Source organism: Mustela erminea, chromosome 5 (genome assembly GCF_009829155.1).
Source record: "Mustela erminea isolate mMusErm1 chromosome 5, mMusErm1.Pri, whole genome shotgun sequence".
Classification (NCBI taxonomy): Eukaryota; Metazoa; Chordata; class Mammalia; order Carnivora; family Mustelidae; genus Mustela; species Mustela erminea.
In genome coordinates, this window is record NC_045618.1 from 107,994,359 (window position 1) to 108,014,674 (window position 20,316).

A 20,316-nucleotide genomic window follows, 5' to 3' on the forward strand; every position below is an offset into this window, starting at 1 on the left:
TTTTTCCAATGACTTCCTGATCTCTATCCTCCCTGAGGTTTTTGGTTTCTACCCTCCCCAGTTCAGCTACCTCTGTAACTATGCTTTTTAAACTTTCAATTCTCTAAGCTGACATTTTAATAGGAAGTCATGCTTTATGTGTTAGAGCTCTGGGTTCACAGTCATTCTTATATACACCTTAACTATTTATGAAGAAAATTTCAGCACTGTTTGGAAGAGCTCCTCCAGTCCAATGCAGGTAGAGGTGGATGGTCACCAATTTGGACACAAGTCTTAAGAGGACAGTTAATTCTTACAAGAGGATATTAACCCTTTTCATTTTACTTTTTTAAACCAATGGGCCAAATTCAACCTTATACCTGTTTTTGTATGGCCTGTGAGCTATTGAAAAAATCAAAATAATACTATCTCATGACACATTAAAATTATATGAAATTCAAGTTATAACATCCACAAAGTTTTATTAGAACACAGCAATTCATTTACATAGCGTCTAAAGCTGTTCTTGCATTTACAACAGCAGGGCTGAATATCAGCAGAGACTGTATAACACATAAAGCCTAAAATATTTACTATTTGGCCTTTCATAATAATAAAAAAATCTGCCTATACTAATCTACAGCAATGAAAATGTTCAATCCAGGTTCTTTACAGGAAATATATTCCTAGATCCTCTTTTTACCCAATTCTTATCATATACTTAGCATCAAAAAATAATATTCACTGAAAATCTTCTAAAAATACATAGTCCTTATGCTCCTCAAAATTCTGTAAATTTTCTAAATCAAGACATACTATATGGGGAAATTTATTTAAAGACACTATACTGATTATCTCATCTTAGGAGCTGAGAAAACAAGAACAGTTTTTATAAATGTTTGTATACTGAGGAAAAAAAATTAAGGATAACAGTATTGTACTGGTCAGCAGATCTGAATCTTCTGAATGTTTTAATTTGTTTGATATACTAAACTCTGTCCCCTTTCATCAAGTAAAACATTTGAGCCCAAAACAAACTCTTATTCCTTTAAATATACATTTGCTAATTAATCTCTCACTTTTGGGGGAAATGGTGCAGGGAAGAGGGAAATATCTATTAGAAAACTGAGTCTGAGTCACCAGTTTCAGATGAAATTAGCATACCACATTTACCCTATTCATGTTATATATTCATGCCCACTCTTCTTATATACTCCATACAGGAACTTTAGCAAAGACCAGCATAGCCTATCTCACCTGTTGCCAACAATACTTCAATGTCTAGAATGGAAGATTAGGAGAAACAAGAAGCTGGTACCTCTGTTTCCTTCAGTACACATGATACCAGCAAATGGAGTCTTTTTTCTTCTATACATGTCTGATACTGAGTCATCAGTTCAACCAACCTATGTGGTTTTTTTTTTTTTTTTAAGAAAAACCTGTTTCCACTTTAATACCTTTAGCTACCTAAGAGAAGTCATCCATAACAAACACTATTAGAGAGGTACATATTTAAACTGCTTTGTTTTAGCCCCTCATAGAAGCATTTTAATAATGTTTTACAACCTTGACTTGCATTGAGAGATGTTCTAAGGAGAAGTTATATGTACGTATGAATGTATGTATGGTGTTTATTTGGGGAGGCCACTGAAGAAGGTAACTGACTACCATGCTGCGTAAGTCCCTTTTCATGAAAACTCAGGGGAGAAATTTCTCTCAAATCTCATTACCAGAAAAAAACCTCTGTTATCCTAAACAGCTGAGCTGGGCTCCTTCCCTCCTTCCTTCCTTTTTTTAAGAGAGGATGGAAGAAAGTAATCTGAATTGGGTTATGAGGTCCCCCAGGTTAGGGTACGTCACCTCACCTCATCCACTGAACTAACTCACTTTGCTGCCTGTGAGTCTGTTCCAAGCTTCAGCTAAGGAGGCATCTGCCAGAACCTTCCCAAGAGCAGTGCCCATTCTCCCCTCAGTGCAAGGCCCTTTACTCTGGGAACTCAACTCCCCAAAACTCAGGAAGGGCCACTTTTGAACAACTGAATTGTTTTTTAAATGAATACTCTGAATCTCAAACTGATCACATTTCTACAACGCCTTGACTACTACCATATAATATGAATTTCTATCCTAATCAAAGGCTTCATCTTCCTATATTATCCTTATATCCCTATAGCCTTGATTTTTATATTTAGTTTTCTTTTAACACTATGGTATTATACAAATTTCAAATCCTTTTCGTTAAAGCAAGGTCTAAAAATGACAAAGTAACAGTCTCTTTTACCAATTCCATTCTCTGCCTAATACTAGGATGATAGTGTATGCTAGCTTTCTCTTCTTTTTGCACTATACATTTCCCTGGGCAATCATCTATTTCTACGATTTCAAATGCCACAGAAGTCCAAATCTATTACTCTGGTCCCTACCTTCTCCTCTTAAGATCCATCTTTAAATATAGAGCACTACAGTCTAGATTTTCTATATTTTTTTTAATATTTATTTATTTATTTAACAGAGAGAGGGGGAGAGAGAGAGAGAGAGAGAAAATACAAGCAGGGGGAGTGAAGAGGGAGAAGCAGACTTCCTGCTGAGCAGGGAACCCGAAGCAGGGCTCAATGACCCTGGGATCATGACCTGAGCCAAAGGCAGATGCTTAACGAGTGAGCCACTCAGGCACCCATGTATGTGTGTTTTCAATTAAAATACAAAAATTGGAGTGATGTCAGTAAGATGACAGAATAAAATATCCCTCATGTGTACTGCCCCAACAAAAATAACAATTTAGCATCCAACCAAGGACAAAAGTGTGTTTGTGGGATCTCTGGGATCCAGGTAGAAGTCTGTGAAATCCTAGTATAGTCCAAGCCTGAGGAGAGTCATTTTGAGAAGGCAGGCTCACATCCTGGTGGGTAACTTATTAACTGTGGTCCTGGCTACAGACCTATAAACAGTTCAGTACTCACTGAGAACTCTGCTACAGCCCTATTTGGCTTTGGGTCTGTTACTAGCACCATACATCAAAGGACCCAGAAGGAGTCATACCCACCCAAGTATTAGGTAATAGGCATACATACCCTGGTCCAGCTATAGACTCTGAAGTGACCCTGAACCAGCTCCAGTCCTTATGTCTGCAATCCAGGAGCCCCTGGAGATTAGTCTGCCAAACTCATTCAGACTACAGATTCTGAAAGGGCCCTGTAACTGGGCTCTAGCCCATCCCAGCCACAGTCACCAAAGAGTCCTGCTCACACAGGGACCCAAGCAGGACATACTTACGTCTGTACCCCCTGAAGACCCTGAAAAGACCTTATCCTTGGTTCCAACCCCCTCACAGCCACAGTTTTTCAACAGTATTAAGGGTCTAGTTCCCAGTGGGAGACTCTCTTATCTGCACCCTACTAGATTCTAAAGACCCATATACTTGGTTCTAGGTCTCTCACAGCCAAAAGCCATCAGCAGAACTGCCAGCCTTGGAACCCAAAAATAGGTACTCCTATATGTACCCCCAAGAGATCCTAAAAGGGCCCTATACTTGGCTCCAGTCCCTCCAGCTACAATCAAGGAGTACTCCAGCCTAGGAACTGGTCGAAGATATGTCTATCTGTGCCTTCAGAGCCAGGACTACAGAACGTATGACTGTGGAACCTGAACATGTAACCTGAAACATCTCAGAGGCTCAGTTCCAGTCCTTCCTGGCCATAGTCTAGGGCCAGTCCTGACCACCCACAGATCCATTTAGTGACTAGGCAGGCTCTACCAGGTTCCTAAGTGGGAGCCACACCAGTCCACATACTTGGTAATAAACCTGCTGACTGAAGACCAACTACAGAACCTGAAGCAGACCTTTGTCCCAGCACTATCTAACTGAATGAAGTACTAGAAGCATTCTCAAGCACCCAGAGACCAGAAGGATTGTACCTACCTGAACCCTTCATAACAAGCACAACCACCACAGATCCCAATGTGGACAAAGACAGCCTCAAAAACAACTTTGACCCATCATGACTGCAATTCTAGAGGTAAACCCATCAGTCTAAGAAACCAATAGGAAAAGGTCTTTACCTGCCAAAACCAATCTATAAAGACTGAAAGCGATGTTTGTTCATTTAAGTGCAAAGATATTAATGAAAGCTATGCAGATCACAAAGAACCAGGCAAATATGAAACCACCAAAGGAAAGTAATAAAGCTATAACAACTAAGGAATAGAGGAATAGAGATCTACTATTTGCCTTTCAAAGAATTCAAATAATCATTTTCAAGAAATTCAATAAATTGCAAGAGAACCCAGACAACTAATCTGGGTTGTTTCAGGAAATAAAATCAGGAAAACAATGGATGAACAAAATGAGAAGTTTAATAAAGAAATAAAAACCATAAAAAAGAACCAAACAAAAATCCTAGGGGTAGCTGGGTGGCTCAGTCAGTTAACTGTCTGCCTTCAGCTCAGGTCATGATCCTGGAATTGAGTCCTGCATCGGGTTCCCTGCTTGGCAGGGTGTCCGCTTCTCCATCTCCCTCTGCCTCCCACCCTCACTCGTGCTTGCTCTCTCTTGCTTGCTCTAACTCTCTCTCAAATAAATAAAATCGTAAAAAAAAAAGAAAGAAAGAAAGAAAGAAAAGAAATCCTAGAGCTGAAAAATACAATGACAGAAAGCATCAGCAAGAGACTTGATCATACAAAAGAAAGAATTCACAAATCTGAAATAGGTTCATTTGAAAGTTAGAGGAACAAAAAAATAGAATGAAAAAAGCCTACATGAAACACTGTCATAAAACACTGTCAAGCAAACAAATATTTGCATCATGGGAGTCCCATGGCAGAAAGTTTGTTTAAAGAAATAATAGTTGAAAACTTACTAAATCATGGGAAAGAGTTAGACATCCAAGTATAGGAAACTCAAAGGACCCAAAGCAAGATCAACTCAAAGAAGATTATTCTAAGGTATATTATAATCAAAATATTAAAAGTCAAAGACAAAGAGAGAATTTTGAAAGCATCAAGAGAAAAATATGTCTTCACACAAGGGAACCCCTATAACATTCATAGCAGATTTCTCCGCAGAAACCTTGTGGGCCAGGAGAGAATGAGATCATATTTTCAAAATGCTAAAACAAAAAACTGCAAATCAAGAATAGTACACCCAGCATAACTGTTCTTCAGAAATGAAAGAGAGATACAGACATTTCTAGACAGACATATGCTAAGGGAATTCATCAACTTTTGAGGAGCTTTACAGGAAATTTTAAAAGGAACTTTTCAAGTTGAAATGAAATGACACTAAGTAGCCACAGGAAAACATATGAAACTGTAAAATTCACTGGCAAAGGTAAACATATAATCAAATTCAGAATACCATAATAATGTATTAATAATTTGTAAATCACTTTTATCTTAAGTATAAAAGTTTAAAAACAGTAATATTAACAAATAGATACAGCTACAATAACTTGTTAATGGATACACAGTATAGAAGATGTAAAGTGGGGCACCTGGCTAGCTCAGTCAGTGAAGCGTCTGATTCTTGATCTTGGGATCTTGGGATCATGAGTTTAAGCCCCATGCTGAGGGTAAAGATTACTTTTAAAAATGTATTAAACAAATAAAGGGAACTTTAAGATAAATAAATAAAGCATACACCTATATAATGTCCACCCTTAAAAAAAAAAGATGTAAAGTATGACATAAATAACATAAAATCTGGGGAGGGGTAAGTAAAAATGTAGAGTTTTTATATGCAATTGCAGGTACATTATATCAGCTTAAAATAGTGTTATATTTATAAATGTTTTACGTTAACACCTCATGGTAACCACAGGGAGAAAATACTTATAGTAGATACACAAAAGATAAAGAGAAAGGAACTAAAGAAAGGAACTATGAAAAACAAATCACAAAGGAAGACAAGAGAGGAATACAGAACAAATGAATTTTAAAAACACTCAGAAAACAATTAAATGACAACAGAAGTCCTTGTTTATCAATAATTATTTTAGGGATACCTAGATGGGTCAGTTGGTTGAGTGCCCAACTCTTGATTTCATCTCAGGTCATGATTTCAGGGTGGTGGGATCAAGTCCCACATTGGGCTCCATGCTCAGCATGGAGCCTGCCAAAGATTTTCTCCCTCTCCCTATCTACTATCATGCTCACACTCTATCTCTCTCTTGAAAATAAATAAACACATCTTCTAAAAAAACCTAATCATTTTCAACATAAATAGGCTAAATTCAAACAATACAGAGCTCAATGAATTTAAAAAACAGGAAGCACTTATTTGTGGAGCATAACAAGGGGAGATGGAGAGGAGAAGGGAGTTGTGGGGAATTGGAAGGGGAGGTGAACCATGAGAGACTATGGACTCTGAAAAACAATCTGAGGGTTTTGAAGGGGTGGGGGGGTGGGGTACCAGGTGGTGGGTATTATAGAGGGCACGGATTGCATAGAGTACTGGGTGTGGTGCAAAAAATAATGAATACTGTTATGCTGAAAATAAATAAAAAATAAATTTAAAAAAAAACAGGAAGCAAAAATATGCTACCTACAAGAAACTTACTTTAGCTTTAAGGACACACAGAGGCTGAAAGTAAAGGGATGGAAAAAGATATTACAAATGATAACCAAAAGAGAGAAAAAGGGGTTATACTTATGCCAGACAATATAGATGTTCAGTCAAAATCAGTCAGAAAACACAAAGAAAAAAGCAAAGTCTCTATACAATGATAAAAAAGATCAACTCACCAAGAAGATAAAATAATTGCAAGTATATGTGCAACCAACACTAAACCACCTGAATATTTAAAGAAAATATTAACATAACTGAAGAGAGAAAGCAATACTGGTAGAGGACTCAAATACCTCAATTTCAACATTGGAAAGATCATCCAGAAAGCAATTAACAAGGAAACAGCATGCCTAATAACACTGTAGACGAAATGGAACTAACAGCCTTATACAGAACATTCAGTCTAACATTCCATCTAACAACACACGAATATACATTCTTCTTAAACAAATGGAATACTCTCCAGTAGAGAGATCATATCTTGAGCCACAAAGCCACCTTAATAAGCTTAAGAAGACTGAAATTATATCAAGGGTATTTTCTGGCCATAGTGATATGGAACTAGAAATTAACAGCAGGAAGAAAATGAAAAATTCACAAATATGTGAAAATTAATCAATACACTCCTGAACAACACTGGGTCAAAGAAGAAATCAGAAGTATCTTAAGACAAATGAAAATGAAAATACAATATACCAAAACCTAAGGAAGTGATGCAGCAAAAGTTCTGAAAGGGAAATTTATAGCAATAAATGCTTATATTAAGAAAATGTAAATAAACTAACTTTACACATCAATAATTAGAACAATCTAAGGAAGAACAATCTAAGCCTGAACCTGGCAGAAAGAAGCAAACAAGAAAGATTAGAGCAGAAATAAAATAGAGAAGAGGAAGACAATGGAAAAAAATCAGTGAAACAAAGAGTTGATTTTTTGAAAAGATTAAAATGTTTTGCAAACCCTTAGCTAACCCAACCAAGAAAAAAAGAGAGAGGAACTCAAATAAGCAAAATTGTAAATGAAAGGAGATATAATACCATAGAAATACAAAGGATCATAAGAGGCTACCATGAACAATTACAAGGTAAACAATTAGATAACCCAGAAGAAATGAACTGAATTTCTAGAAACATGCAACCTACCAAGACTCAATCATGAAGAAACAGAAAAACTGCACAGATCAATTATTAGTAAGGAGACTGAAGTTGTAACCAAAACTTCCCAACAAAGAAAAATCCAGGACCAGATGGTTTCACTGATGAATTGTACCAAACATCTGAAGAATTAATACCAATACTTCTCAAACTCTTCTGAAGAGAAGTCAACACCCTCCAACTCATTTTAAGAACATTACACTGATACCAAGATAGATGAGAACACTACAAGAAAAGAAAACTACAGGCCAATATACCTGAGGAATATAGACAGAAAAATTCTCAACAAAACATTAGCAAACCAAACTCAACACACATTAAAAGGATCATACACAATGACCAAGTGGGATTTATCCATGGGTTGCAAGAATGGGCTCAACATGCACAAGTCAATAAACATGTTATTCCACATTAATAGAATAAAGGATACAAATCATAAGAGACAGGGGCGCCAGGGTGGCTCAGTTGGTTAAGCGACTGCCTTTGGCTTAGGTCATGACCCTGGAGTCCCAGGATTGAGTCCCACATCACATCTCCTGCTCGACAGGGAGTCTGCTTCTCCCTCTGACCCTCCCTCTTCTCGTGCTCTCTCTCTCAAATAAATAAACAAAATCTTAAAAAAAAGAAAATACAATTCACTCAATAGATGCAGATAAAGCATCCGGCAAAACTCAACACCCACGTTCATGATAAAAACTCTCAACAAATTGAGTATAGAAGGAACATACTTCAACATAATAAAGGCCATCTATGACAAGTCCATCACTAACATCACAGTCGATGGTGAAGAGCTAAATGCTTTTCCTTCAAAATCAGCAATAAGACAAGGATGCCACTCTCACCACTCCTAATCAATGTAGTACTGGAAATTCTAGCTAGAGAAATTAGGCAAGAAAAGGAAATAAAGTCATCCAAACAGTAAAGGAAAAAGTAAAATGGTCTGTTTGCAAAATGACATGATCTTATCTACAAAAAACTCTAAAACTCCACACAAAAACTGTTAGAACTAATCAACAAATTCACTGAAATTTTGCACTACAAAATCAACATACAAAAATCAGTTGCATCTCTATATATTAATAATAAGCTATGTGAAAAAGAAATAAAACAATTTCATTAACAATAGCATCAAAGACAATAAAATACTTAGGAATAAATTAAACCAAGGAGGTGAAAGGTCTGTCCACTGAATACTATAAGACATTGATTAAATAAACTGAAGGAGACACAAATAAATGGAAAGATATCCTGTGCTCATGTATCAGAAGAATTGTTATAATGTCCATACTACCCAGAGACATCTTTGGATTCAATGCAATCCCTATCAAAATTCCAGTATCATTTTTCCCAGAAATAGAAAAAACAACACTAAAATTTGTATGCAACTTCAAAGGCCCCCAAAGAGCCAAAGCAATCTTAAGAAAGAACAAAGCTGGAAGCATCACACTCCCTGATTTCAAACTATGTTACAAAGATATAGCAATCAAGATACTATGATACTGGCATGAAAACAGACACACAGACCAATGGAACAGAATCAAGAACTCACAAATAAACCATGTATATACAGTCAACTAATATCTGGAAAAGGAGGGGGCACATGGGTAACTAAGTGGGTTAAGCCTCTCCCTTTGGCTTAGGTCATGATATCAGGATCTTGGAATCAAGCCCTTCATGGGGCTTCCTGCTCAGCAGGAGTCTGCTTCTCCCTCTCGGCTCTCCCCACCTCTATCAAATAAATAAATAAAATCTTTTAAAAGATAGTTGGAAAAGGAGCCAAGAATACTCAATGCAGAAAAGATAGTCTCTTCAATAAGTGGTATTGGGAAAACTGGATATTCACATGTAAAAGAATAAAATTGGACCACTACTCAGAAAAATTAACTCAAAATGGACTAAATGCTTAAAATAGAATGCCTGACACCATAAAACTCCTAGGAGAAAACAGGGGAAGAGCTCCTTGATACTGGTCTTTGCAACAATTTTTTTGGTTACAATACCCAAATCACAAGCAAGAAATGCAAAACTAAATTAGTGAGGCCACGCTGAACTAAAAAAGCTTCTTCACAGAAAAAAAAAAGAAAGAAAAGAAAAGAAAAGAAATCAACAAAATGAAGAGGCATTCTGTAGAATGGAAGAAACTATCTGCAAACCATATATCCAATAATGTGTTAATATCCGAAGTATATAAGGAATTCAATACAACTGAATAGCAAAAAGTCTAATAATTCATGTTAAAAACAGGCAGAGGGTGTGAACATATTTCTAAAAACATACATATGACCAAAAAGTTCATGAAAAGATGCTCAACATCACTAATCATCAGGGAAATGCAAATCAAAACCACAGAGATATCACCTAACATCTGTCAGGATAGCTAATATTGAAAAGATAAGACATAACAATTTTTGGTAAGAATGTGGAGAAAAAGCAACCTTTGAGCACTACTGGTGGGAACATAAATTGGTACAACCACTGTGGAAAACAGTATGGAAGTTCCTCAAAAAATTAAAAATAGAAGTACCATATAATCCAGTAATTCCACTACTGGATGTTTATCCAAAGAAAACAAAAATATTAATTCAAAAATATACATGCACCCCTATGTGTACAGCTGAATAGTTTACAATGGCCAAGATATACTTGCAACCCAAGAGTCCATATACAGAGGAATGGATAAAAAAGTGAGATACACACACACACACACACACACATATGTGTGCAATGGAATACTAACTCATAAGAAAGAATGAGGTCCTGCCATTTGTGACAACATGGATAAATCTAAGGAGTACTAATGGGACTGGAATAAGTCAGAGAGGGAAAGGGAAATATGTGTTTTCACTTAGATATGCAATCTAGGAAAAAACCCACAAAAAATACAGACTCTTAAATACAGAGACCAACTTAGTGGTTGCCGGGGTAGGGGTGCAGTGAGGGTGGGGAATACAAGAAAGAGATTAAGAGTTTCAAACATCCAGTTATAAAATAAATGAGGGGATGCCTGAGTGGCTTGGTTGGTTGAGTGTCCAACTCTTGGTTTTGGCTCAGGTCATGATCTCCTTGGTTGGGGGATCAAGCCCCACATCGGCCTCCAAGCTTAGTGGGAAATCTGTTTGAGATTCTCTCTTTCCCTCTCCCTCTGCTTGCTCATGCACTCTCTCTCTCTAAATACATTTTTCTTAAAAAATTGTCAGAGGAATGGATATATTTTTTAAATCATTATGTGCCATATATATACACACGTGTGTGTGTGCACCATTATGTTATATACCAGAAAATAATATAACATTGTACATCAATTATTATTCAGTAATAATTTTTTTAAATAGGTATATAGGGGTAGCTGCCTGGGCCACTCAGTAGAGCATGGGACTTAATTTCAGGGTCATGAGTTTGAGTCCCACATTGGGCACTGAATTACAACCCTTTAAAAAATAATTTTTAAAAAATGTGATATTGAGATATATATATATATATATGCAATGGAATATTATTTAGTCATAAAAAAAGAATTGCTGCCATTTATGACACCATGGATGGACCTTGAGTATCATGCTGAGTAAATAAGAGAAAAACAAATACAGTGTAATCTTATATGTAAAAATCTAAAAAAAGTCCAATCACAGAAACAGAAAATAGAACGGTTGCTGCTAGGGGCAAGGAGTGGAGGAAATAGGGAGATGCTGCCCAAAGGATATAAACTTCCAGTTATAAGGTGAATAAGTTCTGGGGATTTAATATACAGCATATTAAATATAACAATAGTGTATTATATACTTAAAAGTTGCTAAGAGAGTAAATCTTAAATGTTCTTACTACAAAAAATAAGTACTTATACAGGATGACAGATGTGCTACCTTCCTAAACTTCTTGTGGTAGACACTTAAAATTATATACATATATCAAACCATCATGTTTGTAGACCTCAAACTTAAGCAATGTTATATGTCCGTTATATCTCAATAAAGCTGGGAGAAGAAGTAGTAAAAAAATAAAACTAAAGTATAAAAAAGATAATATAAAATACAAAAAAATATAGAAAATTATGCTCTTGTCTAATTACGTTAAAAATAGAAACATTTCCATTTTTTAAATTAAGTGAAATGATAATGCTGTATAATGTGTTCAAAGTCTCTCTTGGTAAGCCTGGGTGGCTCACTAGGTTAAACACCTGCCTTCACTCAGGTGGAGGGCATCAGGCATGGGGCGCCGTGTTCAGCAGGGAGCCCTCTTCTCCCTCTGCCTGCCACTTCCCCTGCTTGTGCTGTGCGTGCACGCTCTCTCTCTCTGACAAATAAATAAATAAAATCTTAAAAAAAAAAAAAAAAAAAAAAAAGTCTCGCACCTTGTTCCATTATATTTACTAATTACATTTAGTCCTCCAAACGAGATTATTTTACACATAATGAAATAAACCCATACAATGGCTTTCTCCATTAGAATGTAACTACATTAGCTCTCTGAAAATGAGAAGTTTCATATAAAACCCCCTTCAAAAGTCAATACTCCAAATTTTTCATAAGCTAATTCTATAGCTAACTATTCCTCCAGATATTTACCTATAACAATTCAATTATAAGGACCATTAGTTGAAGCACTCTACTATAACAATTCCTATTGATAAACTGTTTCTATCTAAGGACATCACTAAACATATCCAGGGTCATAGAGCTTTATAACAAATAGGTAGGCCTCCAAAGAGTCCAAAACACGGGATATACTTTAAAAACAAAAAACTCCCCCAATGCACAAAGTTTCTGCATTTTTCAAGTAACATTTTTACTACGTGTATCCTATATTAAATAATTTAACTGATAAACTTAATATATGTACTGTTAAGTTAATGTATGTACTGTACTTGTCTTTTTCAATAGTTTCTTGACAAATAGTAAATTGGTCCTGCATATAGTCTTCATGCTTATGAAAAACATCACATGTTGGCTTCCAGCTATGGAAAAAAATATTGTAATTAGAATCTCAGAATGATAAATTGTAAGAGATAATAAAATTGAATTTCATTATTTAAAAATAAATGAATCTTGCACTTCATGGAGAAAACAAGCTTATAACAAGAAAATATTCTCACCTCCCATCATCACCACTACCATGATTTAGGCAATCATACATATACTCAAATATCAATATCCATTAATTTTTACATAGAACCCATTGTGGATCCATGACTAAGGAAGGAGTAAGTATTACATGGCTAGACTATGTATCACTATGGTATTTCTAGAATATACTGTGCAACACTGCAACATCAGGCTTCCTTCTCATCATACTTCTAACATCTTGACTAAGAAATTCTTTTGGAATAAGGATTCAAAGAACTAGAATAAGAAATAAAAAGAGGCTTTTCCTCCTTTAAAACTTAGAAAGTCAGGTTGCTATACCCTCCTGAACTAGAAAGAAACTAGGCAAAAATGAGTTATAAAATCATATAGTAAGAATGAAATGAACAGTTATATATTTTTTGTTTTATTACAAGACTTGAGAAACGTTACCAAATATGAAAAATCTAAAATTTGCATATACCATGTGAGCTTCTATTCTAAGTGTTGTTCAACTATTTCCTCTAGCTTTTTCCAAATCTTTAAAAATATTATTTTCAGATTCAAAAAGTTCACATGCCCACTTTGGAAGCACAGAAAAGCATATGTAAGGAAATAATTATCATCCATATTCTCAACACTGAATAATAAGTACTACTATTGCTTTAATAAACTATTTCCAGATTTTATTATAAGTATATGTTTAACATCTTTTTTAAAAAGTTTATTTATTTGAGGGAGTGAGAAAGAGTGGGGAAGGGGCAGACAGAGAGAGAATCTTAAATGGACTCGGCACTGAGTGCAGAGCCCTATGCAGGGCTCCATCTCACCACCGAGCTAAAACCAAGAGCTGGATGCTTAACTGACTGCGCCATCCAGGTACCCAATATTTAATGTCTTTGAGATCATATTCACATATATAACGATGTATCCTCCTTTAGCACCCACTTTTAAATTATACACATTTTCCTTGTCACTAAGAATTCATTGTAAAGTTTTTAATAAATATATCACATTCCATAATTTACCTAAGCATTCCCATATTGTTGACCATTTTTTTTCTTAAGTTTTTCTATTGTAAATAGAACTTTTACTTAAATATTTGTCTGAATTTCTTTTTTTTTTAAGATTTTATTTATTTATTTGCAAGAGAGAGAGAGAGAGAGTGAGCGAGCACAGGCAGGCCAAGTGGCAGCAGAGGCAGAGGGAGAAGCAGGCTCCCCGCTGAGCAAGGAGGCCGAATGTGGGACTTGATCCCAGGACGCTGGGATCATGACCTGAGCCAAAGGCAGCTGCTTAACCAACTGAGCCACCCAGGTGTCCCTTGTCTGAATTTCTAATCATTTCCTTAGAAAACATTCTCCAAAATGGAATCAAAGGTCAAAGGTTATACATACACATATTCTGAGTATTCTGAAAATTCTGTAAGAAATACATGTTCACTAAAAAGCTATTCTCTGTAAGCATTTTGATGTATATATTCCTAGATTATTTCTAATTATATATAAATACACAATTACTAAATTGGTTTCATACTATGAATGTTGTTTTATTCCATTTTTCAGTTTGGGATATACATCTTTCCATGACAAGAGAAAGCTAACATCTTTCCCGGTCAGTAAATAGACACTTAAAATTTTATTGTTTGCCTACTGTTCATTCACATGCATATACCAAAATTCATTTAACCCATCACTTAATGTTGAACATTAGAGTTCTTTTCAATGTTTTCCTATCATAAAAAAGGCTGAAATAAATACCCTACTGTACATTACATCTTTAAGAAAATGCCCAATTATTTCCTTAATGAAAAATTCTCAGAAAAGGAAACTTTTAATCAAAAGTCATGCTTATTTTTAAAACTTTTTAAAAAAATATACTGACGTAGCTTTGCGCAGTGGCAGTATCATAGCCAATAAGGTTTATCCGAGGCGTGATTATTGCTAATTGAAAAAATATACTGACGTAAAAAAATATATATACCGACGTGTCACCCAAAAGGTTTACACCAGCATTCCTTACTATAGTGTACATAATTAAATGACTTATTCCCTGGCCAACACAGGTATCATCTTCCTTTTAATTTCTGCAAAACTTAAAGGGAAAAACGAGCATTTTATTATTGTTTTAATTTGGATGTCTGATTACCAGTAAGACTGGGCATTTGTTCACATGTTTGTTAAATAGATATTTCTTCATGTTGGTGTTTACCTATTTTCTTTGCCCATTTTTCTAGTGGGGCTTTTTCTTTTGCTTATTAGTTTCCACAAGTACTTTATATTTTTATTGTTTTTATTTTTGTTAAAGATTTTATTTATTTATTTGAGAGAGAGAAAGCAAGCACAAGCAGGTGGAACAGGCAAAGGGAGAGGGAGAAGTAGGCTCCCTGCTGAGCAGAGAGCCCAATTTGGGGGGTCAATCCCAGGACCCTGGGATATCACCTGAGCCAAAGACAGACGCTCAACCCCACACTTAACCTAGGTGCCCCTACTTTATATGTTTAAAAACTAACCCTTACTTGACATTTTTTCTACTTGATCCTTTTGCCTTTTACATCATTTGGGGGCATTTTTCTTTTTGTGTGTAGTCATATTTATCCATTGATTCCTCTGCAGTTTCTACTTTTGATGATACACTTACAAAGGCCTTCTACTCTCGGGGCACCTGGGTGGCTCAGTCATTAAGTGTCTGCTTTCGGCTTAGGTCATGATCCCAGGATCCTGGGATTGAGCCCCGTACTAAGCCCAGCATCAAGCCCCACATCGAGGCCCCGCTCAGTGGAAAGCCTGCTTCTACCTCTCCGGCTGTGTCTCTCTGTCAAGTAAATATATAAAATCTTTTAAAAAAGAAAGAAAAAGAGGACATGAGGAGATGGAGAGAAGGGAGTTGAGGGAAATTGGAAGGGGAGGTGAACCATGAGAGACTATGGACTCTGAAAAACAACCTGAGGATCTCGAAGGGGCGGGGTGGGGCGGGGGGGGGGGAGGTTGGGGGAACAAGGTGGTGGGTATTAGGGAGGGCACATATTGCATGGAGCAGTGGGTGTGGTACAAAAACAATGAATACTGTAACGCTGAAAAGAAATTAAAAAAAAAAGAAACAACACAAAAAAAAAAAAGAAAGAAAAAAAGACAACGGCCTTCTGCTCTCAAAGATTACATGGTTACTTATATTTCTTTTAGTACTTTTATGAATTCATTTCCCACATTTAAATCTCTTGACCAGTATGCTGAAATCATGAATTAGAGGTATATTATGGTATTAAAATCCTACTAACTGTCATTGGAACCCAGCAGAGATTAAGCTTAAATGAAGTAGTACATCTTAGATATAACAGGTTCTAAGGGGAAACTATTTTTCCAGCAGCCACTACAACTAGTTGAGGGAAACCACTGGTAAAACCTCCTACGAAAAACTTAAATCAAAACAAGAGAAAGTTCAATAATACTGAACTGTGCTATCAGATTGACAAATAATTTAAACAAAAATTTAAACATAATTTCAGTGCTGTCAAGGAAACAGGAACTTTCTCAGACACTGTTGGCAGAAGTATGAACTTATATAATCTTTTCAAGGAAAGAAGTTTGGCATTATCTATCAAATGTTTAAATGTGCATACTCTTTGATGCAACAATTGCACTTCTAGAAGCTCATTCTATAGCAACAGGTCTATAAACATGGAAGGATACCTGCACATGTTGCTCATAGAAGGGAAAAACTAGAAACCCAAATGTTTATTAATAGGAGAATGGTTAAATAACTTAAGATACACCAATACTATAAAATTCTATGGAGTTGTTAAAGAATGATATCTATATATAATCACTACACATATAGTATCATTTACATAACATACTGCTAAATTTTTAAAAACTAGTAAGTATGGTATGATTCCATTTTGTAAAAAGAAAAAATAGATATATAGATAGATGTACATACAAGTCTATGTAATAATGACATTGAATTTTTATTGAAAAAATGTATGGTAAGATAGAATCATTGAGGTAGGAACTGCAGGCGGGGAATAATTTTTTACAGTACACATTTATAAAGGTTTTGAATTTTTATACTAGATATCCATTACTTTTACAAAGGGGAAAAATCAAAACGACATTAAAATTCTGAATAAAAAATATTTTAAAATAAGATTCTAAAGCATAGTGGTTAATACAAAGACAATGGTCTACATAAAGTACAGAAAACTAACACATTTTATTTTTGTAATATATAATAAAGTTTCATTAGTAAGTTTTTATTTCAAAATGTTTGTCTCATAATAAATTTGAACACTAGGATCCAGAATCTGAAGCCATGCTGACAGAATTCTTAACATATTGAATACTTTTACTTTGAAAAGCAACTTATTTTAGGCTCGATTCCCCTAGAAAAAAAATAAAATCTTAAAAACTCAAAGATGGAAATTATTTCAAATGTATTTATCTAATAGAAATTTTATATACTGAGTCTATATTATTCAAGATTCTGTAGACTATTTGGGTCTGAATTAGAGAAATCTTACAGCACTTCTATTTTTCTTTTGATCCTCCTATGATCCCTTTTTACCAAACCATGTAGCAAAGCAAGTTAAAACCTGACTCATTACTTTACTAATACAAAACACTACTTAAGGGGCGCCTGGATGGTTCAGTGGGTTAAAGCCTCTGCCTTTGGCTCGGGTCATGATCCCAGGGTCCTGGGATCAAGCCCCGCATGGGGCTCTCTGCTCAGTGGGAAACCTGCTTCCTCCTCTCTCTCTCTCTCTCTCTCTCTCTCTCTCTCTGCCTGCCTCACTGCCTGTGATCTCTGTTTGTCAAATAAATAAATAAATAAATAAATAAATAAAATCTTTAAAAAACAAAATAGCAACAAAAAAACCCCATACTACTTTAAAGCAACAGTGTCTTCAATTATAAAATACTAGAAATTATAAATAACACAAACCTTGAATAAAAGATCTAGCGACAATTACTAGAAGTTCACTTCTTTCAAATACTCACTTACTACAGTTGTCTTTGATCTCCTTACTATGTTTACAGTAATGACCAATTTCCTCATCTGTTGTGTTTATAGTTTCATGTATCTTACAAATAGTTGCCTTGTTTTCTTTAATATCTTCAAGGCATTCTGGAAAGGAGAAATGCTTAAGATGAAAATCATAAATTCAAAATTAACAAATATAGAGGGAGAAGGGGTATAGCAACTTACCTAAAAGGAAGAGAATTAGAGAACTGAAGGGAAGTGAGGCTTGAGATGGGAAGGCCCTATACTAAAAAGCACAGAACCAGAACCAGGCTTGCTCCTAGACCTAGAAGCAAAGGATTTGTGTTTGGAAGGAGACGTACACCTGAAACTAACATTATACTGTGTTAACTAATTGGAATTTAAATAAAAACAAGGAAGGAAGGAAGGAAGGAAAGCCAGGAGGGACGGAGGGAAGGTTGGTTTCTGTCCATAATCTTTAACATAAGAAGGCCAGATTAAGTGATACCTAGGATCAATGGCATCTTATGACAGTATGAGTTCATGTAAGCATTTAGTCATGTATGATACTTACTTGTCTTGGTTTTGACAAAAGTAAAATTTCTCTTCATCAATTCCATGTCAATTAATTACTAAATACACATTCAACTCATTTATTTTTTGTTACTAGTGAACAATACAAGATAAAAATAGAATTTCTTAAGTATTAAAATAAATTATTTTTTTATTTTATCTGCATTTTTTTTTGTTGCAGAAAGGTAACCAAATCCTATCTTTCCAGAACTATCAAGAAATTAATGGTTCTATTTTATGATAGCTTTTATGTAGGATCTTAAAATACTATATTTATGTAATTTGCTTTGCCATTTCTCTCATATCATTTTTCAGAATTATTCCTGAAAATGGACATCCATCAGTCCTGAAGCCTGACTTTTGGTGATGTTTAAAAAGATTTTAAGAATTCACTCACGTGATCCAGAATCTATAAAGAACTTATCAAACTCAACACCCAAAACCCAAATAATCCAGTTAAAAAATGAGCAGAAGACAGAAACAGACATTTTTCCAAAGAAGACACAGAGAAAGCTAACAAGACACATGAAAAGATGCTCTACATTACTTATCATCAGTGAAATACAAATCAAAACTACAATGAGATATCACCTTGCACCCACCACAACGGCTAAAATTAACAACAGATGTTGGTGAGGATGGGGAGAAAGAGAAACATTCTTATATTATTCGTGGGAATATAAACTGGTGCAGCCACTCTGGAAAATGATATGGAGGCTCATCAAAAAGTTAAAAACAGAACTGCTCTGTGATCCAGCAATTGCACTACAGGGTATTACCCAAAGGATATAAAAATACTGATTGGAGGGGTGCCTGGGTATCTCAATCAGTTAAACATCCAATTCTTGATTTGATCTCAGGGAGGTGAGTTTGAGCCCTCGATCTGGCTCTGTGCTAAGTGAGGGACCTGCTTAGGATTTTCTCTCTTCCTCTGCCCTAACCCCACACAAATGCTCTCTCCAAAAAACCAAAAACAAAACAAAAACCTGATTAGAAGGGGCACAGGCACTCTGATATTCACAGCAACATGATCAACAATAGACAACATATGGAAAGAGCCCAAATCTCCATCCACTGATGAATGGATAAAGAAGATGTGGTGTAGGGGCACCTGGATGGCACAGACAGTTGGGCACCTGACTCTTGATTTCAGCTTGGGCCCTGATCTCCATGTCCCGGGATCCAGCCCCCTCATCCAACCCCATACTCAGCATGGAGTCTGCTTGAGATTCTCTCTCCCTCTCCCTCTGATCCTCCCACTCATGTTCTCTCTCTTTCTCTCTTGCACTCAAATAAATAATCTTAAAAAAAAAAAAAGATGCAGAGCATACATACAATGGAATATCAGTCATGAAAAAGAGGAAATCTTGCTGTTTGCAACAAGGATGGTGCTAGAGAACATTATGCCAAGCAAAATAAGTCAGTCAGAGAAAGACAAATAACATAGTATTTCACTTATCTGTGGAATTTAAGAAACAAAACAAATGAACATGGGGGGAAAAAAGAAAGAGGGGGACAAACCATAAAACAGATTCTTAATGATAGAGAACAAACTAAGGCTTGCTGGGGTGGGAGGGAGGTGTATGGGGGGACAGGTTGAATGGGTGATGGGTATTAAGGAGGGTGCTTGTGATGAGCACAAGTGTTGTATGTAAGTGATGAATTGCTAAGTCCTACACCTGTAATGAATATTATACTTCATGCTGAATAACTGGAATTTAAATAAAAATTTGAAACTATAAAAAAGCACAAATTTAAAATTCACTCATAGGTTTGAAAGACACTGTTATCTGAGAAAAATAACATTTTCAACTGTGCTTAATTAAGGTGTTAGGTCTTAATTTTGCTTAAAGCAAAATTCTTCAACACAAAGTAACTAAATGCTAAATACAGAAATTTATTACTGAAAAGCCTTAGTTAGGGCAAACAGTCACTAGTTAGATAAAACTAGAACAAAAGTTATAATCCCCACTATAAATTACCCTAAACAAGGCAACTGCTTATTATCTTA

At 35.6% G+C, this 20,316-nt stretch overlaps 1 protein-coding gene and 1 pseudogene across 8 annotated transcripts in view; one reads left to right on the forward strand and one right to left on the reverse strand.

The window, feature by feature from the left end:
* Nucleotides 1-20,316, reverse strand: part of C5H14orf39 (chromosome 5 C14orf39 homolog) — a 92,038-nt gene that overhangs the window by 38,005 nt on the left and 33,717 nt on the right. For 7 of the 8 annotated variants that reach the window (XM_032344390.1, XM_032344392.1, XM_032344394.1 and 4 more), the window contains 2 exons: nt 17,750-17,876; nt 12,557-12,646 (listed from right to left, as the gene is read on the reverse strand). In XM_032344390.1, the coding sequence (XP_032200281.1) occupies nt 12,557-12,646; nt 17,750-17,876 (217 nt within the window). Of the gene's footprint in view, nt 1-12,551; nt 12,647-17,749; nt 17,877-20,316 lie in introns of those variants that run through there. The other variant, XM_032344395.1, reaches the window with a different exon arrangement.
* On the forward strand, nt 14,639-14,855 carry LOC116592080 (annotated as a pseudogene).